The 27,031-nt window shown below is 41.5% G+C and overlaps 3 protein-coding genes across 3 annotated transcripts in view; 1 reads left to right on the top strand and 2 right to left on the bottom strand.

Moving 5' to 3' along the window:
- Positions 1 to 6,120: 6,120 nt before the first annotated feature.
- cnmd (chondromodulin) lies at positions 6,121 to 13,490 on the bottom strand. Its single transcript, XM_089002684.1, has 7 exons — positions 13,366 to 13,490; positions 13,154 to 13,279; positions 10,087 to 10,227; positions 9,868 to 9,981; positions 9,608 to 9,761; positions 7,981 to 8,156; positions 6,121 to 6,543 (listed from the first exon to the last, which is right to left on the bottom strand). Exons 1-7 carry the CDS (start codon positions 13,426 to 13,428, stop codon positions 6,298 to 6,300), a joined length of 1,020 nt encoding a protein of 339 aa, XP_088858810.1. The 5' UTR covers positions 13,429 to 13,490; the 3' UTR covers positions 6,121 to 6,297.
- A 2,420-nt stretch (positions 13,491 to 15,910) lies between these two features.
- On the bottom strand, positions 15,911 to 19,918 carry pcdh8.2 (protocadherin 8, tandem duplication 2). The gene is made up of 3 exons (XM_089003359.1): positions 17,248 to 19,918; positions 16,619 to 16,817; positions 15,911 to 16,549 (listed from the first exon to the last, which is right to left on the bottom strand). Exons 1-3 carry the CDS (start codon positions 19,681 to 19,683, stop codon positions 16,236 to 16,238), a joined length of 2,949 nt encoding a protein of 982 aa, XP_088859485.1. The 5' UTR covers positions 19,684 to 19,918; the 3' UTR covers positions 15,911 to 16,235.
- A 1,037-nt stretch (positions 19,919 to 20,955) lies between these two features.
- pcdh8.1 (protocadherin 8, tandem duplication 1) overlaps positions 20,956 to 27,031 on the top strand; it is a 59,173-nt gene continuing 53,097 nt past the window's right edge. The window contains exons 1-2 of the mRNA XM_089002742.1: positions 20,956 to 21,001; positions 25,895 to 25,987. Coding sequence (XP_088858868.1) covers positions 25,943 to 25,987 — 45 coding nt within the window. The 5' untranslated portion in view covers positions 20,956 to 21,001; positions 25,895 to 25,942. The remainder of the gene's footprint in view (positions 21,002 to 25,894; positions 25,988 to 27,031) is intronic.

Here is a 27,031-nt window from a genome sequence, read left to right as displayed (position 1 = left end):
AGACAAGAGCCTGGAAAATCATACTGGAGCTTCCGCACACCTTTTCCATCTACTCACTTGAGGCAGGCGCTATCGATCCATGCGCACCAAATCCACCAGGCATTTACACATCTCTTTCCCACTAGCCATTACCTCTAGTCTAAACAGTAACCCAAATATAACTGTATAGTGCCTTTGGCAGTTTTGCACCAGCTCTGTACTCACTTGAACCACTGTCTGCTTGATACTTTGCACATTGTCTCACAGTTGTTCCTGAGCGGTACCACTTACATTCAGGAATTCGATTAGATTAGCCTTTATTAGTCTCCTCCATACTTATTTGTCATGTCTTTTGTATGATGATACTAATACAGTGTGTTCTACCGGAGACAAATTCCTTGTGTGTTCTGCATACTTAGCCAATAAAGATGATTCAGATTCTGATAAGGTGCATATAGATACCGCACACCAACCAATTGTGTTTCATCTCTGATAGCAACATTGCCTTCACTGCGTAAAGTTGAGGTTATTGACACTTGGCTCCAACGTGCCAAAAAAGCTTGCATATTAGATATCGGGGATGAGAGAAAACTGCAGGGGAGAAAGGGGGACAAGGGGAGTCTCGAGTGGGCTCTCCTGCAGATGTTCAAGAAATACAAAGAGCTCCCAATGTCAGACTCATTGGCCGGGCTGTAAATGGTCACTCAACCATGGGATTAAAAGCATTTAAGCCTTGTATCACACCCCATCTCCTTTTTTTCCTTTTTATTTCGGACCATTCAGGGGAGAAGGAAATGGAACAATCATTGGTGTTTGTGTGTTTATTGCTGGTCCAAAACGTGAGTCGCTGGGAATCTCAAAGTGCACCACGGTGTCTTCTTGCAGGAAAAAAAAATCATAATGAGCAAAGCTTAAAAGGGTTTCTGTGTTGTGGTTAAGGTGCAAAATGGACTGTCACTACTGTTTATTTCATTCATGTCTGGATGTAATGGAAAAACATGCAATCAAATGTAGGCTGCCGTGACTAGCTGAGTGCCTCACTTCACACTTCTAATACCTCCTGGTCAACAGCGGGCATATTTATGAGCAACTATTGACATTTTTATAAGCACCTCGAAAGTATTGGGGGGGGGGGGCCTTGATTGGAGCCTGCCACAAAGTAAATCCTGACAAGAGGTGTTCAGATTGGCTTTTTTAATTCAGTTGTCAGCTGCAGCAGTCCCCCGCCTGCGTTTTCTTGTTTCACAGTGATGAAAACGCAGGTGGAGAGTTGAGCGAATTCTGCCCTGCCGCAGGTTTTTTTTTTTCATGCTCTCTTCGCACACAAGTGGTGGTTTGCAGTGTGGCCGCTGGGCACAGTGGGTCAGTGCTCACAAAGCTTTATTTGTTCCGTGGGGCTGCAGGGCTGCCTGGGTAAGCGTGGCTCCAGAGGGATGCACCGTCTCACACGCTGAGCACGATCTCAAACGCATTCATCTCCTCTCCTCAATAGGGGTTTATATGTCTCCTCTTATGAGTCGAAGAAGGGAAAACAAGAGTTTCTGCAAACAGGGCCTCAGGATAACAGATTCCAATGTTTTTGCTCCCTCTTTTGTTTGTATGCCATTTTGCAGTCATTGCTTGTGGTGAAATGGTGGGCTTTTGGTGTGCTGTTGTTGGTTTTGTTCTGTCTTTTGTTGTGCTTTTCATCTTCTTTTGTCTTGTGCCGCTGTATCAACATATTCCAAGAAGGTGGGAGATAGTGCTGAGATGAGGAAATAACTGACAGTAAAAGGCACTGATGCTCCGTAAAGCCACCACAAAACATGCCACTGCGTTGTTCATTTCGCGCATGGGTATTTTTCTCTATTTTCTTCTCTTTCATGAACAAGTCTCATTTTGATATTTTGAGAGCAGTGCTTATGGTATACCCCGCTGTACTGCCATGCAGTCACACGGTTCCGAGTTTGAATCCCATCTCACAGCTTTGCTTCTGTTCTTTCTGTCACATTGTATGGGTACCCATACAATCTTCTGTCAAAGTATGAATTGGCTTTGTGCACAGTCTGTATTTTTCAAAACATTGTATCTTTTGGTTTCTACTTCGTGGGTCATTCAAATCAAGCTTGCTTTGACAAAACCTCTTTAACAGATGATTTTGTTGCTGGGCAAATGGCCTTGGGCCACCGAGTCCATCTGTTTGTTTAATTTGACAAAAAGAAAGACTGAGTAAATGATTCCTATCTTCCCAGCCTGCCAGGGCTACCAATTACATGCACGGCAAGTTTGAGCTGTGAATGTGATTGCTTGTTTTTCTTTCATTATGCTGCAATTTCTTTGTCAACCATTCCTGAGTGGACCAAGCTAAGCTGGCAGCGTCTCGAGCTCCATCACGACCAAAATGACAGGAAAAAAAGATTAAAACATTGATTTCATGGTTGAGAATAATCACTGAGTAAAAAAAGAGGATTGCTAGGTTAGCTCCTAGTGCTAATTACTATGTAGCCACCACCTACCATGGCAATTTATTATTGAACTGTTGTGGGATTTTTTTAAAATCATCTGACTGTCAAAATTCCAAAAAAACATTGATTTTAATGTTATTGAATCTTCTATTGTCCATAGTATTTTAAATGTGGGCATTCATGTATCCAAAGTTTTAATTGCTTCAACATCACTGGGGTAGCAACCCGAATATGGACAACAGTATCAAAAATATTTTATTGGGTACCACAATCAACATGAATTATTTCATTCATTTGACAAGCACAATCTGTGACTAATGATACTTAGAGTATCACTTCTTATCCAAGACGCTTCGTCAGCGAACGTCGCTGACGAAGGCTCTTGGATAAGAAGCGAAACGTCCGACAACTTCAAAGAAGTACAGATTACGGCTGAAGAAACATTTTCATCGATTGACCACTCCTGTATGACTGAGAGCTTACACAGACGATACTTAGCTGTCCATATGTGGTCAAAATATGTAAATTATTTAGTATCAGAATCAGAATCATCTTTATTGCCAGGTATGTAGAACACACAAAGAATTTGTTTCCGGTAGAACATGCTGCACTGGTATCATTATCAAAAAATTGCAAAGAGGCACTCTTATCTGTCGGATTGTGGTACAACCGTGTTGTTGGGACACTACCAAGACTTGACCCTACAATTCCATTTGCCCTAGTTTGGGCAAGACATGATTTCACCTTCCGGAACACCTTTGAAGGGATCCCCTCACGTTGCTCAGGTCCGAACAGGACTGTTGTTGTGGGCGATTTCAATCTCCAGTCCGCATATAAGTCAGTGATTGAATGGAGCCGCGTGACACTCAGCGGGATGATTTAGTTTAATGACCATGGCAGTGACAGTGCTGTGATGGAAATTGGACTCCCCCTACAAATTGACATCACTGGAGGCTACTTCGGGGGGGCTTGTTTGGCCGATGCCATGCAGAGCACGAGTCGTCAGGAGGTCCTGGATATGTCACACTTGTCACCTTCCTTTAAGTGTATGTGCAGAAGTGGGAGTGGGATTAATATTATATAGCCTACAGAAGCACAGAGGATGTCTTATCGGCAGCGCAGATGTGATAAGCACCTCTACCCCCATGAAAACCTGCACAAATCTCCCACAGAAGAGACAAGCATCTCTGTGTCGTTTCCTCACACTGCTGAGTTTCAATGTGTCTCTACGTGTTGGCTGATATGATGCAATTTCACATCTGTTGTAGTTTGATGTGCCTGGATCACACTGTGTGAAATCATCCTGATCGCAACACGGCTCCTCTCAATTATTTAGAGACGTGGCATATGGCTTTGGAGATCCTAATCAGATTTCTTTAGATTTTTTTGGTGTGTTACACCTATTCAGAATAGCCGAAAAGCTAAAACAACAACGGTGAAATAAAAGTCTGTGATCATATTAGTGGGCCTCTCAGCGTCCACACCCTCTTCTCCTTTCACCGGGTGAAGAAAAGAAAAAGGTTTAATCAAAATGTCAATGTTTTAAAGAAATATTTTCCATCATCGCCACGACACTCATCTCACATTAGTTCACATCAATACAGATGTCAGCATGCACAAATTGTATTGCCTTCAAACACGTTGGAAGCTATGAATGGAAGCTGCAGCAGACCTCGCTGTCACTTCAGTTTTATCGGAAAAGTACAGAGTGGAGCCATGGAAACAACATGCGACACATAAAAACACATCAAGGCCAGCCAATACTTTGATGACAATCTATTGGAAATGCTGCCCTCACAAAAGTGACATGATGTCATGCACATGCCTGTCGGTGCAACACTTTTTTTTTCAGGCTCACTAACAACAGATTGATTAGTTAATTGTGGAAACTGTTCTATTATGTTAGCTTAGCGCATGAAAAAAGATATACTCCTTTAAAAATAGATACAGCAATACAAATGCTGGAGATAACGTTTCCCTCCAAAGCTACTCATGAATGCTGAGAGACAATTCAGCGAAGCTAAAATGTCAAGAAGAAAAAAAGAGATCACAGTCATGCAAATGTAACGATTTGTCAAGGCCTCAAATGGTATCCACCAATTGTTCATCCACCCATGCAACCTGTTGTCCTTTCTTGTGTCCAGCTGTCTTCCCGATTGCAGTTTTTTGCCTCTCCCTTCATTCTGATCGCAGCCATGCAGTTGTTTGCAATTGAAATCGAGCGTACAAAAATAACCCCGGGCGATGAACCACCTGTATCAGAATGCTAATTGCAAATATAGATATAGGTTCACTTTAGGTCGTCTGCATTAATAAATGCTGCGAGCTGCAGTTACTTTTTAAATGTTTCATGCAAAGACTTCAATGATGACTCCTTTCGCAAGCAGGCATCAATGGAATATGATGGGACACTTTGGAAGTGAAAAAAAAATGTCTTCTGGAGATGTCATAAGTCAAGCACACAGAAGGTGAATGATCAAATTGCTCTTTTTGGATTCATCAGTGGAAATCTATCAAAATGTTTGAAGAGAAATTGAACTAACATTTTGTACTGAGCTGAACAAACACGCTTCTGCGAGTCGACTAATTCACAGTTTTAGTCGTGGTATGTGTTATTACCCAGTTAGTGAAGAAGATCAGCGTGAGCGGATTTATTTTCACCACCAGCTGTGAGGCAACATTCAGCTTCAAACCTGGTGCCGGCAGCTGGCATGACAAGACAAGCCTGGGAGTTATTTTATGTATTTTTGAGAGTGCACAGTTCCCACTTTTACAATAAGTACTGCACACGTGTCATAATTGCGCAGTGGTGAGCTGTGTTTACAACCTTTATATTTTTTTAAATGACTAGGCCATCAAAATGGGTCTGACTGGGTGACTTTGTGACACGAGAAAGTTGGCGGCCACTGATTACGTGAAGACATACTCCCTTTTTTATTGATTGACTGTGGCTCATTCTGGCTCGTTGGAGTCCAAATTGGCTGCTTCCAGGCAAAATGGACAGTTTGCTGTTGAATCATGGGCATGTATCCTGTTACTTTACACATCCAATTTCTTACTAAGGCGGTGTGCTAGGGGCTGAGTTTTGGTGTGTTCATGTAAGGAAGGGGTTTGGAAAAAGATGGTTTTGGCTCACTTCGGAGTTCGTATTCCCTTGGGGGGGGGGGGCATTCCATGACAGTTGAAAACACAAACATTTCTAATCGACTCATTGCATTATTATTTGTGCACAACAGATTATTAGATTACCAGCTTTGAAATTGGTCAACTAAAATTTTATTTTCAATTATTGTTCACGTGAGTGTTAACATGAGAACAAAATGATGGAAACATCTCTTTTCTTATTTATTACACATGACTATTTACACATATTAGAAAGAATCATGCCAGCTGACACACATGATTTGCTTTCACGGGCCACATATAATGATGTGGCAGGCCGGATTTGGCCTGCGGGCTTTGAGTTTGACAACAGTGATATAAGGGGAATCCTAAAATACCAAACAGTGATGCAAGGTAAAATTGACTTTTTGGGGGGATGGTGTCACCTACATAAACAACCAGTGAGCTATGGGTTTAAATAAAACAATAATAACAACAATAATAATAATAATAATAATAATAATAATAATAATAATAATAATAATACACTTTTTAGGGGGTGCTACTAAGGGATTAGTAAACAGACACTTTTGAATTTAAAATGTTTATTCTTTATTCACTGGTTGTGTAAAATTAGTTTCTCAGCAGTTACGGTATTTGCATATCCCGCTTGCAAGTTGTTCTCTGCTCGCCTAACTGAGATAGGAAGTGTTGCTTCACGCAAGCACAAAGTTTAGAGCCCTTTAGGGTCTTGGTTGCGTTGCGTGCGTGCCTACAAGATGCCCAAGATGCGTGCCATCCACCAGCGACAGGGCATAATGACTCTGCAAGCTACCCGGCATCCTTGGTAGTTGTATGGCCAGGGCCAGTAGCCGCGTAGAGGCTCGCATATTCTCTGACAATGTGTGTAGCCACGCTGGCATTCGGCGCAGCAGATCCCCTGGTGGTCGAGCATGGAGTCAAAGGTCATGGCCCCTTCCTCTCCGGCACCATCCACCGTCCCAGTCTCTCCGCCGCGCTGCAAGTTTTTCAAGCGGTGTTAATTTTGATGAGCGATCTTTTCTAAAATTCATGCTCATTTGCAATTTAGATTGTCTGAAAAAGGAAAAAAAGCTCTCATCTGGCCAAACATATGACTGGGGTGCTCTTAGGCAATATGAATTTTTATAAGCAATGGGAGTTTTTGCATCACTTTTATAAGTTCAACAACTTTGGGTGGCAGGGTTTCCCCAGGTGATCTGGAGTTTAGGTTGCTTGCACCTCACTATCACCCACTTGATGCTAAGTGACATACAAAATACTACACTTTGATTTATTTACATTCTCTGTAATTTTGTATCTTGCTTTTTTTGCTGGTTGTTGCCACTTTCTGTTGTTAACGCATGTTCCTGTTTGTGCCTTGCAACTGAAACTCATTTGTCTTCTTCAGACGGGTTTATGATCTGTCCACCTACCTGCCTATCCAATCTGTCTGTTGTCTCACCATTATGTCCTACTCACCTTTCATCATGTGGATCCCACCTACTTTCCCCCAACTCAATATATGACCAAACCTTTGCCCGTTTACCTATCCAATAATCAACCTCATGATCTGTTTACCTGCCCCTGTCCACCCTCAATCTTCCGTCACAACCACTCATCCCCTTTTCCATACCATATGTACTACAGTCCTTCCTTCCATCCTTTTGTCTTTCTGTCCGTCCGTCGGTCCCGCAGGGTTGTCATTCAGGAGTCTATCCACACATATTCTTGCCTGGCTTGCTAATCTTTGTCAGTTTGTACTAAGCCATCTTTTATTATCCATCCATTCTGTATGTTCTTCTATCTCACAATCATCCATATAGTTTGCACCTGACCCCGACTAACTGCCTTTCCATCTGACCGCCATTTACACGGTGCCTATTGTATCAAGGTTATTCGATGAGAAGGTTTCTTCAGCCGTCATCTGTACAAAAGTGAAGGTTTCGGACGTTTCGCCTCCTATCCAAGAGGCTTCGTCAGCCGCTGACGAAGCCTCTTGGATAGGAGGCGAAACGTCTGAAACCTTCACTTTTGTACAGATGACGGCTGAAGAAACCTTCTCATCGATGGACCACTCCTGTACGACTGAGAGCTTACACAGACGTATCAAGGTTATTGTTCCATCCAGCCATCATTATATCTTTCGTCTCCCTTGTCTTTCCACCATCCATCGATGCATCCATCCCTTTCATTCCCCCACCGTTCTGTCTCCCGAGTGTTTTGATAACTGGGCTATTTCTTTGACAACATTCTTTGTAATGAGGCAAGACACATGCAGAGCAGTCATGTGAAAAAGTGTTGACAAAACAGCAAAGTTTCATTGGTTGATGTTGGTTTCAAGGGTTGCTGCAGGGCTCTGTAAAGGCCTCTTTGTGGCTCATGTAAAATTCAGTACCTTTGAAGCCTTGTTTCAAGTACGACGTGCTCGACTCACATGATACGGATTCTCAGGGTTGAATCCCGATCCTACATCCGACTGAATCCCCTCCTCTCCTCTGTGTTCCCCCAATCTGGAGGAGTCCTCCTTTCCCGTCACTTCCAACAAGTCCTCGCGGGATTGCCGCTTGGCCCGCTGTGAGTCCCTCTTCCTCCTCTTCCTCCTCACCCCATCTGTCAAGGCGGCCACAAGAGGCGAGAGTATTGGGTCAGTGTTCATAAGACGCCCACTGTGTCCTCCCAAGTGCAATCGTACGTGGGCCCGCACTTCCTCAGACGTGGTGAATAATTCAATTAGCAGCAGTGATATGAAGTGGCCATGCATATTTTATAAGTATTCTTTTTTCATGCATCAGACTTTGTCGTTGTGTGTTCACATGTGTTTGACTCATTTTGATTTCTGGCACATGTGCGTCAACATATAGCATAAGGCAATCCACCATCACAATCCATCAACCACTCAGGTAGAGCTTCACCCGAACAAAACTACAATTCAAATGGAATAAATCGTGTGATTATTTTGTTTTTTTATTTCAGCAGACAAAGAAGTAGAGATCAGCCAAACTGTGTGGATTGCTATTCCTGGCTGACATTAGCTGGGGGTGAGTCAATTAATGAGATTCACATCATATTAAAAAGTCACGTCAGTCATTGTGTACATGAATGCATAATTTATTTCATTTTGGTTTGGTTTGATGTGTTGCTCTTGTACGGTGAGTGATATAATAATGTGATATTTACACACACACACACACAGATATATATATATATATATATATATATATATATATATATATATATATATATATATATATATATACATATACATATATATATATATATATATGCCCACATTTGTAATTTCTGTAAAGTCCACTTTCATCTTTGGGTATGTGAAGAATAGAAGAATATGAAGAATGCCAATCATCGAATCAATTCATCATGGTTGGCAAAGGAATTTTTATTGTGCTCCAGAGTTGAAATGCGTGAGGTCAGCGTGTCACACAAGCCATTGATGCACCACAGAAAACCTCTTTTCACACAAGATTAATGCTTCATTTTTGAATGTTTCATTTTACTCGTGACGTTTATGTATTCTAACAGAAGATAAGCATTTGAACAAACAGCAGAAACCCATCAACAAGGTTACCAAGAAATTACTGGACTTACATTCTCGGCAGGAAAAAGACTGCCTCATTACTTTTATTCTGTGTTTCTGAGCTTCGATTCCTGATTTTATTTGATTAGTTGTTACTTCCTATTTTGTTCCATTACTGAGACTCAGTGGATCCTAACCGATGCGAAACAAGAAATTGAATTAGGATCTTCCGTCATTGCTTCGTTGCACTGTTGTTTTATGAGCAGGCTTGAATGGGAAGACAGACCTCTCGATTAACTTTGAGCAAAACCCGTCAACAAAAATTTCAGATTGCAGTGTGGTCCAACGTCTTAAATGCCAAATCAAGAAAATAAAAACTAAAAACGATCTAATGAGAAATTTCCCCATCCAAAGTTCAACTGGGATAAACTATGAAAGACTTTTGAAATAGACCAAAGTCAGTCAATATCAGGTCAGTTTTTCCCTTGACTGTAGAATGTTGTGAGTCACTTTTCTGAAAGCAAACCTTTGGGAGTAAGTGTTTGGAGCCAGTAAATAGGTAGCTCTCCGCACAGAGCCAGAATCTTGGGGCTCAAGAAAGTGATGTCCTTCAGTGGCTGCTCCGAAGAAACCCAGATGAGGAACTCTTCATCAAACCTCACTGGAATTTCTTCATCAGTCTGCCAGGACAAGCAGAAGAAATCTCTGGGAAAAGGCGGCAGGACTGAAAATTGTCTGATAAAAAGTGGGAATTGTGACATTTAAGGGAAATCGACGGGCATATACCGGGTCAGACATCAGTGAGTCTTTGTTGTGAGCTCCCAGGCGAGGAAGGCTGCCTTTGATTTGGGATTTTATGTAACATTTGTCTCCCCCGAAGAATCGGATTGCAGTTATTCCCTGCGCCAAATCACAGAGATGCCATGTTTACACTCACGGCTCCACAAAAGCACACAGACTGAACGTCGGCTCATCCTTTTTCCCTGACGGTACAAAGTCACTCACACTATGAAAGTCCCGGATCTCCACGACCTCCTTGTCTCCGCTGCCCATTTTGAACTTCTCCACATTGTCGGCAGAATCGATTTCGACAGAACCCTCCCTCACCTCACCGTTAATGTTCATGCTGTAATGAGTGCTGTACACCTGTGAGGATTCAAAACAGGACGTTAAACGACTCATTAGTCGAGTGTGAAACGGTTGGAAATGCAACAGGGCAGGGAAACAAGCACAGTGCTGCATTTACTTTGATCGCGTTGGCTTGGATTCTAGAAGTGTTGTGTGCTTTATGCTCAGCAGGAACTGAGTGAGGGGGCGCAGTAGGGGGGGGGGGGGGTGAAACCTGCCACTGATCTTTGCCTTACAGGTAAGCTCATTAAGATGTGAGTCAATATAGAAATATGTGGTGGGATCACAAGCATTTGATGTGCTTTGACAAACATTTTATAAAGCACATTTTGCATTTGCATAGATGTGATTGACAGGCAGGCCTCATTATCATTATTTTCAAGAAACATTGCGATCTGCTGCGTTTTACATTGTTGGTCTGGGACGTGCCCGACTAGAAAAACAAATATAGATGACGACAAGGCAGTTGGAGCTAGCACCTTTCCATGTATATTTTTGCAACACTACTTATCACCAAGGAAATGAATGTGTATGTGTATTAAAAAATTACATTTGTGATTTAGCGGCACGTGTCTGTCTGGGTTATATTCTTGGGATTGGAACTCATTCATTCATTCGTTTGTTCGTCGTTCGTTCATCTTCCTGACCCTAACCCTAACCTAAGACCTAACCCTAACCCTAACCCTTACCCTAATCCTCACAAGGGTTGCGGGGGGTGCTGGAACCTATCCAAGCCGTCTTCGGGAACTAGGCCGGGGACACCCTGAATTGGTTGCCAGCCAATTGTAGGCCACACAGAGACAAACAATCATTCCCACTCACTGGAGAAAACCCATGCGGGCCTGGGGGGAAGATGCAAACTCCGCACAGGGAGAATGGAGCGGGATTTTAACTCACGACCTCTGCACTGTAGTGTGAGTGTGCTAACCACTTGACTACTGGGCCACCCTAGGATTTGAACTCATTTGGGAAAATTCGTTAAAGTTGGAGGTGTAACATTTGGCGTGTGAATGGTAATCGAAAACCATTTTGTGTCTGTTCACAGACGGACGTAATAATCTAATGTCACAAATTCCTAAAAAAAACAGAGAGCAGCCATCTTATATTTCCACTGTTATATCTTCTCTCAAATAATGATGTTCAGTATATTATCTCAGTTTCCTGAATTGTCACTGACAGATGTTAGATTTACATTTATATCATATTTTTTGGGTTAATGGGTTTTGCTTCCATTTATTGATGGCTCTGAAATCAACAAGCAGACAAATGTGTAAGTAGCACTCACTTATAAATCATTTTGATCGGAATGGAATGCCCACATAGCGCTACTAGTACTTGTACAACCACATGCCATATACGGTGGCATTTCTGCAGTAGAAAGAGAAAATAACGACAGAAAAATCAATGTCTTCATGTTCGGCAGGCCGACGGTGGCATAAACTCTGGACAGCGAGTAAGTGGCATTGTTAGTCCAAGCATATATTGTTCCGTAAACTGGTGTTTGCAGTTAATTTTGAACTTTCCAAAGAGTGCAACCCAAAAAAGATAAACATTTTCACAATTTTTGGGCATTTTTGGTAAATTTGGATTTTCGGAAAAATCAAAATAAACATTGATTTGAAAAGGACCTTGTGCCCTGAGAAGCCTTTTTTCTAGCTCAAAATGTAATCTCACCTTCAGACTTGAGTCAATGTAGTGGTAAGGAGTGGGTTGGCAGCACTTGAAGCAAGTCAAGGATTTGGCCCCGTGAACAAAAGGACCCGCATCATGGGTCTCATCTGTTCTATTCAGTGCTGAGCTTTTTGTGGCACCGTATTTCATGGTCTTTTTAGCAGAGTTGAAATGAATAAAAACAATTCTGAGTTTGGCTTGAACATCACACTGTCCATTCATTGATGAGAAGGTTTCTTCAGCCGTCATCTGTACTTTTTGAAGGTGTCGGACGTTTTGTCCGACACCTTCAAAAAGATAGACCACTCCTGTACGACTGAGAGCTTACACAGACATATTTCTGTCCATTCATATACACAAGCATAAGGCTAGTGTTCTCAGAGGTGGAAAATGATACCATGACTTTTAAAGTGTCTATTGTGAAATGAAGGCAACTGTAAAACTACCAGCTAGCTGTAGTCGATCCCAGCTGATTTGGGGGTGAGAGTTCAGGTTTTATTTTATGAAGAAATTGTCCTTTTCCTGCATTACATGGAGCTACATTCTCCTTGTTACTTCTATTTTTATGACTCCATTTTTGCTAGTGCAGTTTCAGAGTTTCGGATTGTCATAGTCTTTCAATTTAGGTGCTGACCCGATGGCTTCACTGAGCCAACTGACCTATTATTGACATAAGACTCCAAGTGAGCAATTAAACGGAGCCAATCAATCACAAGTGCACCCAAAGGATGCATGACTTCAAACAGAAGTTATTAAAATGAGTAGTAAATGAGTTCACAAAATTTGGTCAAAACGACTGAGAAAAATGAGACATCAAATATCTCTCTTGAGTATCATTTGTAGCAATGCTACTCTTGTCTGACTACTATTATTAGCTGTGCAATTGAGACCGTTTCTCGATGAATTTGAGTCAATGTCAACAGTGTTTCATCTATATTAAAATCAGTACTGTATGTTTTGATATTTTCTTCTGCAAACATAGTTCAAACCAGTGTTTCTTAACATTTATCGAACCAAGGCACACCTTTTACATAATGAAATATCTCACAGTCGACCAAAATTCTGCAAAATATGGACAGTATTTAGGTACACAAATTAGTCATGTACCGTAGGTTTATTCTATTTAATTGGTTTGGATGTCACTACACATAAATGGCAATGATTGATGTAGAAATAAATAAATGGAGTCAATACATATTTAAAGCAAGCTTTCCCTGCGTACTTCAGTTTCACTTAGCTTTATCGTTATTGAAATGACACAGTGAACACTCACGTTCCTCTCGTTATCCTTCCTCAGAAGGAGAGCAGTCATGGAGGCGCAAAGCATCAACATGGCACCGACGGAGAAAGCTACAGCTCCATATCGCAGCAGCCGACCGGTCCCAGAGGGAGTTTTGACCTTTGCGGATTTCCAAAGAGCCAAGTGAGACACATCAGTTAGAGTCTTACATTTGTAATACCCATGAGGGCTGCAGTGTGTCTTACCCAGTGTGCGAAAGGCCCATAATCATCACTTTGTTGAGTTTTTTGGTGTCCTTCCATTGTCATCCTGCTACTTAACTCGACAGCGCTGAAAATTCTGCTGCTTTGCTTTGGAGACCCGCGCTGAGCTCCACGGTTCTTTTTGACACGTCAGTGTGATTGACGTGCACAGGAATTCTTTCCTTCTTGATGTTACCTGTGGGTTTGTCGTGTGGTAGTGCTAAATAAACTAAAACCTCTTTTTTTGGTGGGGTGGCAAAAAAAAGGTCTGAGCTGAGTGATAAGTGTCATCAATGTGGAGGTGGAAAGCTTGTTTCAGTTTGTGTGCTCCATTGTGATTAATGCTGCCTTTATCCTCTTAATAGTTTAATGAGCTCTGTGATCCGCAGCACTGCGTCGTAGCCTCACCACGCACAATCAAACACAAGCACAGGGCTTAATTCATTAAGGTGGCACTTGGAAAGCCAGCTTGGCGGTCGGGGCCAATCACATGATCTCACCCATGCTTCAAATGGAAAAAAAAAATAAAAAGGAGAAAAAAAACAAACAAACAGGGTAAGGGAGTCAAATATGCAGTGCTGCTGTTGCTTGGAAACAGATTGAACCTCATTTTCTGGATAATTGTTATGCTGGAAGGCAATCAGAAAGGTGATGGAGTTATTTGACCTTTGCAAAGAAAAAAAATCTGCAATTGTGAAGCGCATTTGATCAACAACACAGTATTTGCATGCAAATTGAAGGCGGCGTACAGAACGACGATGACACTGTTTTATGTATGTTATCAGTTTAGCACAAGACACAGTCAGGAGCCAGATGAGGTTATTTAGCCTATTTTCACAATCATTTTATGGGATTTCTAATGCAAAAAGTAATGAACTGTAATCGTTGGGAAATGGACATTTTCAAAATGAATCATTACTGCAATAACACATTATGGCATTAGTCATTCGTCACTGGGTGGGAATTGCATTGAATTGAAAAAAGAATGTTCAATACGATTCATTTTTGTTTCTTTTTTATGCATTTAGGTTAAGGTATGCTAGAGCATTTTTGCTATAATTGATATTTTTGGGCACCATTTCCTCAAATGACATATATTACAGTGTACGTAACATCTCCCTTTATAATTACTGGTACTGTAAATGGGATTGAATTGATCACTGTTTTTGCCAATACATCGATCCAGAAGCAGCTTTTCCTGTAATTAGTTGAAAGGTTTGTCCATGTAGCATGAATCTCATAGATATGTTTTTCATGTTTGAAATAAGAAGCGATTAATTAATTAAACGAGAGAAACACCAATATCTTTTTGGTTGCACACTGACACATCCATACGCGATCAGAATAGAATAATTATCATGATGTATTTTTATTCTGTCATATAATCTCGATGTCTCACGGTATATAATCTTGGATTACTCATCAAATTTTCGACAAGTGTCAGCTCTCTTCTGTGTGTTTTGCATCCTGCTCTCTGTATCGACTTTGTATTTCGTAGATGAACAGTTTTACTTTTCAACTTCAGTGTCATGTCAATTCCTGGGTGTTCATTCCACTACGCACATGACGGGGTACAAATTTGCACAAATATGCGACCCATGATGCGTGGGTCTTTTTTCTGACAGGCACCAAATTCTTGACCTGCTGAGTGCTACCAACCCACTCTTTACCACAACGTTCACTCAAGTCTTTAAGTATGATAACTGTACACAGGTATTTACACCAGTCTCATGATTATTTGGTGGGATACAAAAACCGAACAGGCACTTTGGTATGTCAATTTTATCAATGTTTTGGCACAGGATATGAGCCATATTTGAGGGATTTTAATGAGATTTGGATGAGCCTATTTTCGAGAGCAGTGGGTTAATTTTTTTGTTCAGAAAGTGTAACCATTCAAACATTTTTAAAGGTTTGGCAGTCAATGTCAAGGAACATTTAAACTGATTTAAATTCATGGCCATCTTTCGTCTTTTTTTTCATTATTTTTGTCTTTTCAATGCCATGTTTGAGGAGCATGTTTGAAAGAAAATTTAGGAGGATCTTATACAGAAACAAACTTACTGTAATGACTGTTATATTGACAGGCAGGTTTATTTTGTAATTCATGAAAGTAAACAAATAAAAAGAATTTAGATTAGATGAATAATAATAATAATAATAATAATAATAATAATAATAATAATAATAATACATGTTGCTTGTGTCGTATGCCCATTTCTTGAGATGAGAATTCAATTTTTTATAGATGTGTTGGGATTGGTTCCAATTTGGGTGTGTATTGTTGTTCACTTCTGCGAGTGCATTGGCACTGGTTGGTGACCAGTTTATGGTGGAGTTCGCCTTTTGACCACAGTCTGCTGGGATGGACTCCAGCACCCTTCGGTGAGCCTGTTTAGGATAATTGGTTCCGTTTAAATGTCATAAGATGAATAGCAGTGTGGCGGTCATATTCGGAGAGTGTTTTTGGGTCATTTTGAAAAGAATATGATTAATATCTGATTGTGTAAATATCCCAGAAGACTATATTGACCAGTAGGACAAACACTAATTTTTCGATTTTTATTTGTGCAACAACGTGACCAAGAAAAAAAAGTACCACTAACATTGTTCATATTGATTGTTTTTCACAGCAGAAAGAGCCCACCTGATGCCCCATGTCCCTTTTAAATAACACATGCTTTTCAAAAGTCATAATAAAAGTCAGCATAATTTACACTGAAGCCTTATGAAAAATATATTATTAATGTACAAAATTTTTGCATAATACACATAGTCTTACACATAAAACAGGCCCACGGACAAATGACACACAGCCAATCACAAAACACGGTCGAGTCATTTCATCAGATCTACTGTACAATGAAGAGGTTTTAAGAGTTTGTGTACTCTGGAATGGAGATCTCATCAGTTTCCTGTATTCTGGCTGGTGTGGGTGGGCCGACAAGAATATAATCAAACTCCTGGTGTTGGACTTTTTCGTACACGCTTTGCAGTCCATTGCCTTTGGTGACATGCGACGGATAGTAGTGTTCCCTCCTGCAGTCCCGGGGAAGCGAAGCTGTCTTGGAGAAGGTTGAGAGGTTGGACCCGGAGGCGATGCTTGTGTTGGGCCTGGTGGCTGATGGGCTCCAGCATCTGTCCGAGTGGCCCAGCACTTTGCACTCACTCGTGCATGCCCACAGAGCTGCTGGGAGAAGGACATTTATTGTTTGACCTTGATGCGAGATAATTGCCACGATACCACGATGCTCACCGTTTGTGGGGGGCGAATCTTTTTTGTGCACTTCCCCACTTATATCTGAATCGCTGTCGTTAAAGTCGCTGTCCCCTTTGCCGCTGTCCTTGCCGCTGATGTGAGGGTCTCTGGCTGAGATGGTCGTGAATGAATTACCCTTCCATATTGTTATTGGTCTGACGCCTTCCTTCCCATAGCCAGGAAGAGTTGAATAGCCCTGAAAATACAAAGAGAGAAGAAATGATCCCAGAAAAAATAGCAAGAAATATTTTCATTCAATCTGGAATCCAGTGATTTAGCCAGTGGTAATTTCAAGTTGACTGGTGATCTGGATATATCTCAGCTGGGTAAACCCTCGACTGGTCCCAGCCAATCGCAATCCCATATAAAGACACATTATAATTCACAGAAATCAGGGTAGTTAACCACGACCAGTGATGCCGTGCATGTATTTCCATCCACAGTTCAGAGTTGAGGGGAAAACTGACCCACACACTTGACTTTGAAGTCAACTGTGCAGGCCTACTCACCAGTCAATCATATACTGTCAGGATAAAAACATCACTGAGTGGTAACTCCGCCTACATCAAAGTCAAGCGAATGTACCACGACCCAATCAAATACTTAATGTCCCATCACTGACTAACCTTTAATTTGCTCTCCACGGCCCTGTTGTTGGGATCAAAGCCGCCGGCCGCCTGGTGCCTGTCCTCGCACGGCATCTCAGTAACGTTGCTGGTGGCCACGGGCGGCTGCTCGGGGTAAGGGTGCGGCTCGAAGGCTTTGCCAATGTGACCGGTGATCAGGGTGTCCACGTGAGCACTTTCCACGCTCTCTGCCTTTTTGGGCGCCTCCTCTCTGTCATCATAAGACTCTCTCGTCTCCTTCCTCCGACGGCTGCAAATGGTTGTGATGAGAATGATAGCCAGCAGAAGGAGGGAGCAGCTCCCTGCCAGGACGATGATAACGGCGACGGATGTGTCCCACTCAAATAGATAGTCGCCGTTGTCCTGAGAGGATGAGGGTACACTGGGTACGGTACCTTCGATGAAATTAAAATGTATGATTGCAGTGGAGGTTAGTGAAGGGGAGCCATTGTCACTGACCGAAACCACCACTTTGACATTGTCCGTGAGGTCATACGTCAGCTGTCGGCTCACGTGGACCTTCCCAGTGTCTTTGTCTACAGAAAAACCCAGGAGTCCCCCCTCTGTGATCTTGTAGAACAACTGTGCGTTCAGGCCCTCATCTGCATCTGTGGCCTTTATGTGGGTAACCAGATAACCCGCAGGGGCATCTTTAGGCAGGAAGACATCAGCAGAACCTTTGTAAAGAGGCGGTTCGATGATACAAGGCTCATTGTCATTCTGATCGACTATTTTTAACCTGATGACAGCCGTACTCTGCAGCTGTGGAGAGCCACCGTCGCTGGCTTGGACGTGCACATCCAACTGCCTCATGACTTCGTAGTTGAAACTACGTAGGGCGTAGATGGACCCCGACACCGAATTGAGTGAGACAAAGGTGTTAACAGGGGACCCCATAATTAGACTGTCCAGAAGTCTGTAGTTGATTTTGCCATTGTGGGCCAAATCCGCATCTGTAGCCTCCACGGTGGCCAGGTAGGCGCCCGGAGCGTTGTTTTCCGCGACCGATACCTCATACACGGGTTTGGTGAAGTGTGGGGTGTTGTCATTCTCGTCGCTGATTCGGATTGTGTACTGGGTGATCTTTCTGAGAGGGGGTGACCCAAAGTCCTCGGCCATGACTGTGAGATTGTACTCACTGATTCTCTCACGGTCTAATGGGGCAGCCGTCACTATCATATAGCTGTCCTCGTAGGCTTGCCGTAGTTTAAAGTGTTCATGGCCGTAGAGGGTGCAGTGGACCTGGCTGTTGACCCCAGAGTCCAGGTCCGAAGTGGTGACCAGGGCCACTAGGCTGTCCTTTTCTGCTGCTTCGCTAATGTGCGCCGTGCCTGTGGTGATGGAGGTCATGGGGGTGATGCTAATGCCCGGCGCATTGTCATTGACATCGCTGACGTGGATGACGATTTTACACACCGAGGGGGTCGGGTTGGGACCTAAGTCGATGGCCTGCACGTCCAGTTCATACGTACGCTTGTCCTCAAAGTCCACTGGGCTCCTCAAAGTCAAGCGGCCCAATTTGGTATCCACGTGGAAAAGATCCCGGATCTGTTGCGAAACCTGTTTTCCAAAACCGTAGATGACTTCACCGTTTGGACCCTCGTCTGCATCCACCGCATTCAGGTCTAGTATCACGCTCCCAACCGGCGCATCCTCTGGCAAACTCACAGAGAAACTATTCTGATCAAAAACAGGACTGTTATCATTAAAGTCCATCACTCGGACAGTTATCTTGGTTGAACCGGACCTGGCTGGGTTCCCACCATCAGTGGCCATCAGATCCAAAGAGAGCGATGCCCGGGTCTCCCTGTCGAGCTCTTTCATCAGAACCAATTCTGCATATTTTACCCCGTCTGCTCTCTGCAACACATCGATGGTGAAGTGACTGTTGACGGAAATCTGATAGCTTTGGATGTAGTTGGAGCCCACGTCGGCGTCCACCGCCGGGTCCAGAGGAATATGAGAGCCCACGGCTGCATTCTCGGAGATCTCCACCACAGACTCAGCGCTTGGAAACTCTGGGGAGTTGTCGTTGATGTCTTTTAATTCCACCTCGACATGAATCAATCTGTACCGCTCTTTGGAGAAATTGACCACATCAAAAGTGACGAGACACTGTGGAGTGTGACGGCACGTTCTCTCGCGATCCATCCGCTCGCCGACACTCAGCTGCCCGTCGCTCTCCCTCACCCGGATGAACGAGTCATTAAACTGCCTCATCATCCGAAAATTGGTCCTGGAGGAGTGGGGCAGGCTCAAGGACATGTCCTTGGCCAGGTTTCCGATAACGGTGCCTGTCGCCTCCTCCTCATTGCACTGGTAGCGGATCGTATTCCCCTCGGTCCGAGCCAGAGAGGTGCAGAGGAACGGATGAAAGGAGAGCACAAATATCCACCAGTGGTAAGAAGTCATAAACAACATCTTGATAGGTTCCATCGGGACGGCAGAGACAAAAACCTGTCCACCTTTGGAGCGAACCCGCCGTGTACTGACTCTGAGAGCTCCGAGCGGACTGCGGGGACAAAGTTACTTTGCGCCTTTACGCACACGCAGCAGCCAGTCACGGACACGCGTGTCTACGCGCCCCCGACACCTCCAATTCCTGTACTGGCGGGGTTCGGAGCTCTCGTCGTGCTAATAAGACCAAGTGTGACCAATCCGCGTCTTTAGAATTATATATTTATATTGAAGGAACGCATACACTCGAGCCTGTTGTTGGGGCGCAAGAAGGTAATTTAAATACGAACACAATCATTGTGCGCCGCTTTGTTATAGTTTCAGTCCTCGTTAATCGCCTCGTTGCAGCTTTTATTTTCTGAGAGAAACACACACACACACACACATTATTTCTCTCTTTTGATGTGCTCTTATTGTATTGAACAACGAGCGATCGCGCTTGTGTGCGCGTGCGTGTCCGCGCGCCCTCCATTTCACGTATCTCTGAAATGAAAACATTAGCATATTTGACCAAAGTGAAAATAAATTATTGTGGAGCTATTATGTTGGTTCATACTTTACTACCGTGCTATATCAATTACTTTAGATTTAAAACATAAAACGAAAAAAGAACTAAAATAAGGACAGATACATTTTATTGAAGGGACAGTCACTCACAAGGTACTCATCAACACAGAAATTCAATACTGTATGAGAAAACTTATAAAACCAATATCTTCATATACTCTGTCTTCATGATTGTATATCACAGTGTTGTTTTTTTTTCATGATAAAGCAGCGTGTTCTACAGGAAACAAATTCCTTGTGTGATTCTGATTCTGATTCTGATAAAATATGTTACAATAAATTGTGGTGTGTGGTTGGAAATGATAAATGGGTAACAGTTCATTTCAGTCTGGAAAATCATAATTGAAAATGCTTGTTATTTTGGTATAATGCTTTAACGATCAAAAATAAAAACACATTAACACATGTAATAACTTCTATTGTCTCAGTCTTTTGTTTTATTGATTCGTGTACTAAGTGAGTGTGTCCGAATTCCGATCTTAACTTCATATACCACGTGGATCAGGAGAGTCCACTGACCCTCAAGTTGTCATGGTAACAACATAGTGGGCAGCGCTGACATTTGTGAAATAGCCATTCATATGATGAAAAAGCTATAAAATCATATTTGGGAATTTTTACTATTTATTTCAGATTCATCAAAATGACATTGCGGGCAATGTGTGCCTCAGCCAAGTGGAGAATGTGGAGGGTGATACTGCAGCATCAAGAGCCAAAGCAAAGCCACAAAGTAAGCATTTATTACTCTGTTTATATTTCTGTCATTACAAGCCACAAAACAGGTATTAATCACAAACAAATTAATGTCAACAAACATCCACTCAGGTCTGTTTTTGAATATAAGGTTAAAAAATGAGTACAGTACTGTTGGGCTAAAAAAATATCGGGCAATGGAAGTTAGAAACTATCCTTGCCAATTTGATAAGTAGTGGGCAAGGTCTTCGATTGAAGACATGTTTTTATAATACAGGGGTATGGTTTTTACCGCCATAAACAAATGAAGAACATGTGAATTTATACAGAGAAATGTCCAGACTCAGGGTATTTTTGTTGTGAGCCATCAGTGCCAACCACACAGTCCCCGTGATTAACCTTTGAACAATGAACACTTCCCACGCTTTCTTTTGGTCATGGGACTTCCGTAGCTACATATTCTGAAAGAAAGAACATTTTGCATTTTAATACAAGGTCAGGCTAGAAAAGTCAAAAGACAAAAGTTGCTTGTATTTTTTTAAGTTCAGTTTGAAAACCTCTGCATATTCACACCTCGTTTCACAATTCATTATTTTTTTTCTGAAAATGCTTGAGATACCGAATAAAAGAATGCCAGATGTTGTGGAATACGATATATAAAAATTAATATATCTTATGAATCTACTCAAGGCTGTATTTACCAAGCATGTATGGTGTTCCCACATTGAATGCATTTAAATTATTCTTTTGGACTATATACAGGAGTAACTCTACTAAGGAACGTCTCTTCATATGAAATGTTTAAGTTAGGAAATGCCTCCATGTGAAAATATTGCCCCAAGTTACAAAAAAAATCCAAGTTGCAAAAGGTAAAAACACATTATGGGCAGTGAATCGAAGTTTCTGAGTTTCCTGAATGGAACATACTCATAACTGCTCTGCCATTGGCTACTGTCAACCATCATTCTGGCATTCCATAGGCTAAGAGGGACCAATACCTAATGTGCCTTTGTGTTTAAAACAGAATAAATGGGGATGTGTATATTTAAGTGCCCTCGACATTCACCTCATGAGGTGTTCCGATAGTTTTACGTCAATGTGAATCATCTCAGAAAAAGTTTTCACCAATTGGGCATTTTCGCTCACTCTGCTGATGCTCACTTTGGACATTTTAGAAAGATTGTCAAAAGACAACAAAAGCAAACGTCCTTGGATAAGTTCTTAACCAATCTCCACGCAAAAACCACTTTTGAGGGAAAAAAAGAAACCAAAAAGGGCAAAATGTTGAAAACTCAGTTAAAAGTTAAATAACCATCCAATATTTTCATTTGTTCTTTGTTTTTTTACACTGTGCACAACTCTTATTAATTGTGCAATAATCTATCTGTAATTGTAATGTGTATTTGTTGCAAATCTTGATACATTTTTATGCTTTTGAGAACACATATGTCTGAATTTTAGGGATCTTGGAATGGAGTAGGATATCATGGAAAATATGTTTCTAAATGGCTGTTTACAATTTAGTTTGACATTCATCCACACTCTCAGATTCACAAATTGCATCAAGATGTGGTCAGGTCCATAAATGTTGACACATCATCTTGTAAAAAACACCACCATGGATTTGAAATACAGTAAAGTCTCGTTATATCGATATCGGATATATCGATAGTCCCGGTTATATCGATACTATTTCTATGCACGCACGGAGAAAATTACATGCAAACAGGGTCGGATATATCGATAGTCCCGGTTATATCGATATTTTTTCGGACTCCCTTGAATATCGATATAACGAGACTTTACTGTAAAACAGCAATAAAGGCTTTATAGGCAGACATGAAATTTTAATTTTTGGGATTCAAATCAGGTGAATGTGTTTGGAAGATATGCTTCCCACGACTTAATATAAAAAAGTAATGGAAAAATGAATCATCATAAAGCAGCCTGGTAACAAAAGCTGGCGTCTCCATTGGTCCAGCAGTATATGGATTGGGCTGTCCAGTCGCACTGAGCTGCCATTGCAAAAAGACAAATTTAAGCAAATCAAGAAATGGAGCATGGCAAGTGTAATACAATTCCTGAACTTTGGGGTAGGTTGCAGTCATTTTGTAGAACACAGAAATGCAACACATATGACAACTAATCAATATTCACACATCCTCTCTTATCAAATGGGATCATGTTCCATTATTCACTATCTGCTAAACTGGCAGGGCCCGGTTATTACCAGTAATTCAAAAAATATTCATTGACAAGGTGTTTTACCTTTTTTAAGTTCGCAATTGTGCTTGTACTAAAGCTGGTTTTTTAGGTTTATATAACTGTCCATAAATTGGACACACAAGCTCAGCTCATGTTTGTAAGTGCACACTGTCATATCTGGGAAATGCACCGATATTCTGTCAAATACTGTATTTTTCACTCTACCTCCTCTGTTTTTTTTAATCATTTTGGACTTATGTCAGAGAGATGGGCTGAAAAGAATGGCAAACAAGAAGCATTTTTTACCCCTTTAGCCTCAGCTTATTTGCTGCCCATCTTTATTCACACATTTTTTTTTCCCACGTCAAAATCTTTGTCTGCTATACATCTGAATGAAAAGATGTTGCGGATGACAGATTGTGTCCATTTGGCTGCGAGTGATCCGCCATCAGTCACGGCGCATGCACACTCACCACGTAAGACAAAGACTTTGACAATAATGAAGTGAAACATCGGGAAAAGCCCAGAGAGGCACAGTGAAGTGGAAGAGGATGCAGCTGACAGCCGTGTGTACGAGCGGTGTTACGCTCGCAATCTTCATGTTCCTCAAAGAAAATATCACACTGGGAATAAAAATGTTTTTGGAAAAGCATTTCACACTTGTGAAGTCCTACGCAGAATGTCATTAATTTATCACCAGCTCCAACTATACAGTGTTGGGATGTATATATTAATTTTAAAAGGGGACTCTAGTACCATTCTTCGATAGTATGAGTTGAGACTGAATCAACAGCGCCTCTGCTGGCTGCAAACAAGTAATGCATTCTATTTTGGCGTACAATTAACCATGTACTTCACGCAAGCAGCAGAATTATGAGAGTTGATAATTCTGACTATATTAAGAATTCACCAGCGCAGATGAAATTAAATCAAACACAGCAAGTACGTTAACACAAATAAACAGTCTTAACCTTCACGACTCATTACAATGTGAAGGAAATGTCAAAGTTGTTTTGTAGCAATTACTGATAATTATCAAACAAAAGCTTTGTGTGTTGATGTTATTTTTCTTATAAACAGTGATGGACCATTAAGGCCTGCAAACCCTTCTCTGCTGGCTTAAAAATATCGTAATAATAATAATAATAATAATAATAATAATAATAATAATAATAATAATAATAATAATAATAACAATAATAATAATAATAATAATAATAATACATCGAATTTCTAAGCGCCTTTCAAAACCCTGAAGGACACTTTACAGTCACAGGATTTTTTTTGTGTGGGTGAGCAGCGGCATGGACTAATATTACTTATATTTTGTCAATGAGTTCTTATTCAATAATACCTAACTATTTCTCAGATTCCTATCATTACTTTGCCCTGTTGCGCTGCTTCCAGACGTGTGTTTTCGTATCCACGTATTCAACCAATCACATTTCGGCTATCATTTGTTACCAGGGTAAAACAATCTACCTGTACGCCTTCACAATCAATTCTGCGGGCCCTGTCGCATCAACTGTATCGATCAAAACTGTTACTTTAAACAATCGGATTCCAAGTTGGCACCCGAAAAGGGGTACCAGCGCCTTCTTGCAGGCGCTGCGCAACGTCAGATTGGCTCGCCAATCTGACGTTGCCAATCATGGCTGGCAAAAACTGCTCTTATCACTAGCGGCTAGTGACAAGAGCATACTGGTCAAAGCATACTGGCCAGAGCTAGCACACTGTATCTGTAGCGAGCTGCATAAGCAAATATTAATAGCGGTTTTGTCAACACATAATGGCTGAAGGAGGAGACATAATGGATTTGGATTTGGTTGCCAATATACTGTGCCATTTTCAAGAATAGGTGGACCTCATTAAGAAAGCTAGCAAAAATAGTAGGATTACTGGGTAAAAAAAATTGAAGAAAAGTCATATTGTGTGGGAAGTTCTTTTTGTATCACGATGCAACACAGGGAAGCAATCCAAAATTATCTTTGCTCACTTCTGCATGAAACGGCAGATATTGTACTGTACAGGGCAGGCACACAAGGTCTTCTGACAAGTGAACAGCCACTTGGCTTATAACACTCGCTGACAGTTAGAAGAGAACTTGAGGGAATAACCTTTCGCAATGAACTACACGCTGCTTCTAAAGACAAAAACCTGATTTGCTCATGTTCCACTGGTTCAATTTCAGATTGGGGTGACGTGTCAGAGGTTTCCTAGTACGGGCGAAGCTATTTTCTGTATGCTTTTAAAATGAGTTTTGATTCCGATCCTGAGGTGAAATTAATTAATTTGTCCAGAGGGAAGCTTCACATTGAATTTAATCAAAATGAGATTAAAGTTATAGTGGTAAGCACATGCTTACGCAGAAATGTGAACTCCTCAGTTGTTGGAGGTAATTTTGTGAAGCTTAACTGTGGGCAAACATTAAGAGGTGATGATGATGACATGTTTTATATTGAGTTCATTCGCTCTAACACACTGAGGTCACGTGTCATATAAACATATTATTCTCACGGTAAACACGATCCTTTCACATCACATGATTTTATCTTCAAATGAACAACTGGGTGTACGATACAATGAGACAGCTCCAAGGTCTGACTGCAGCCATAGTATATTCAACCCTGGAAACTGATCCTATTTTGAGAATTGGCAATTTATTGGTAAAAAAAAACAACAAATACGAGAGTCTCATTTTGTTTTGTTTCCTTTTTTTCTTCAGTATAACAGATGTCCTTCACAGTGAGCTGTCCTTGCTTTTGAAAACACAATGAAGACCCTGGCCCACAACATCTACAGTTACCTTTTTTGCAAGGTAAAGGAAAACACACATGTACACCGGGAAAAGGAGTATTGCATTTTGAGGAGTGATTCAACAACAACAAAAATGACATTTAAAAGCACATAAAATCGGTGAGAGGTATCGTATTTTTACATGATAAGGCGCTTTGAAGTTACTGGCGGACTGTCAAGGCCTGCAAAGACTTCTCTGCTGGCCGAAAAATATCTGAGTCACAGACTGATGTTAATTATATTTTTCTAAATTTGTCTTTCAGCTTCCTTTCATTATTTTTCCCCTGTTGCACTGCTTCCAGATTTATGTTTTCATATTTAAGCATTTAATCAATCACATTTCGGCTATCATTTGTTACCAGGGTCAGAAATCTACCTGGACGCCTTCCCAGTCAGTTTGCGGGCCGTGTCGCATCAAAAGTGTCGATCAAACTGTTGCTCTAACCAATCTGATTTCGAGTTGGCAACCCAAAATACGTACCAATCAAATTTGGTATCAATGACGTTTCAAGGAAAGTGTTCTTTGAGGATTCTTCATGTATGTCGGGGAGATATTCTTCGAAATGAAAGTTGTGAAATTTAAATCGAGGACTGAACGTTCTCAAAATCACAGCCACTCAAGCCAGTTTACCAAGGTGTTGTCTACCACTGAAAAATTTCATCCGGATCAACACACCTGCCAGATATTATGAGGGAAATAAAGCAAAACAAAGTAGGCACCAAAGATACAAAACAAATTTGCACAGCATACTTGGACCTTTTATTAAAAAACTCCTTCACTACGACATGATATACAAAAATGTGTCCATTCCACTGCCAGGGTTTCAGTCATTTTCACCCAAATTTCAGAATATTGAATTTTAGGAGCACACAGACATTCAATGCAACGTAAGAAACCTTAAACTCTCTTCTTTCATCTGAAAAAATACTTCATGGAGTTGCAAGTGGGGGGACGGCTGTACAAAAGGCAAATGCTGCCCCCTCGTGGAAGGGAAAAACATTGCCAGAGGTCTGACCAGCGCTTGATTGGCACCCCATTCGCAAGAAAAACCAAAACCCGAACACA

The sequence above is a fragment of the Hippocampus bargibanti genome, linkage group LG08, assembly GCF_051943395.1.
Source record: "Hippocampus bargibanti isolate YZ-2025 linkage group LG08, ASM5194339v1, whole genome shotgun sequence".
NCBI lineage: Eukaryota > Metazoa > Chordata > Actinopteri > Syngnathiformes > Syngnathidae > Hippocampus > Hippocampus bargibanti.
This window is presented reverse-complemented; position numbering and strand designations above follow the sequence as displayed.

What these genes read in the sequence shown, in the direction of transcription:
- pcdh8.2 (XM_089003359.1), bottom strand. Translation starts at nt 19,683, where the DNA reads ATGGAACCTATCAAGATGTTGTTTATGACTTCTTACCACTGGTGGATA. An exon ending in CCGTGGAGAGCAAATTAAAG is followed by an intron (nt 16,818 to 17,247) that starts GTTAGTCAGTGA and finishes TTGTATTTTCAG; the next exon opens with GGCTATTCAACTCTTCCTGG. An exon ending in AGATTCGCCCCCCACAAACG is followed by an intron (nt 16,550 to 16,618) that starts GTGAGCATCGTG and finishes TTCTCCCAGCAG; the next exon opens with CTCTGTGGGCATGCACGAGT.
- cnmd (XM_089002684.1), bottom strand. Translation starts at nt 13,428, where the DNA reads ATGACAATGGAAGGACACCAAAAAACTCAACAAAGTGATGATTATGGG. An exon ending in AGATCCGGGACTTTCATAGT is followed by an intron (nt 9,982 to 10,086) that starts GTGAGTGACTTT and finishes GATTTGGCGCAG; the next exon opens with GGAATAACTGCAATCCGATT. An exon ending in CCAAACACTTACTCCCAAAG is followed by an intron (nt 8,157 to 9,607) that starts GTTTGCTTTCAG and finishes CCGCCTTGACAG; the next exon opens with ATGGGGTGAGGAGGAAGAGG.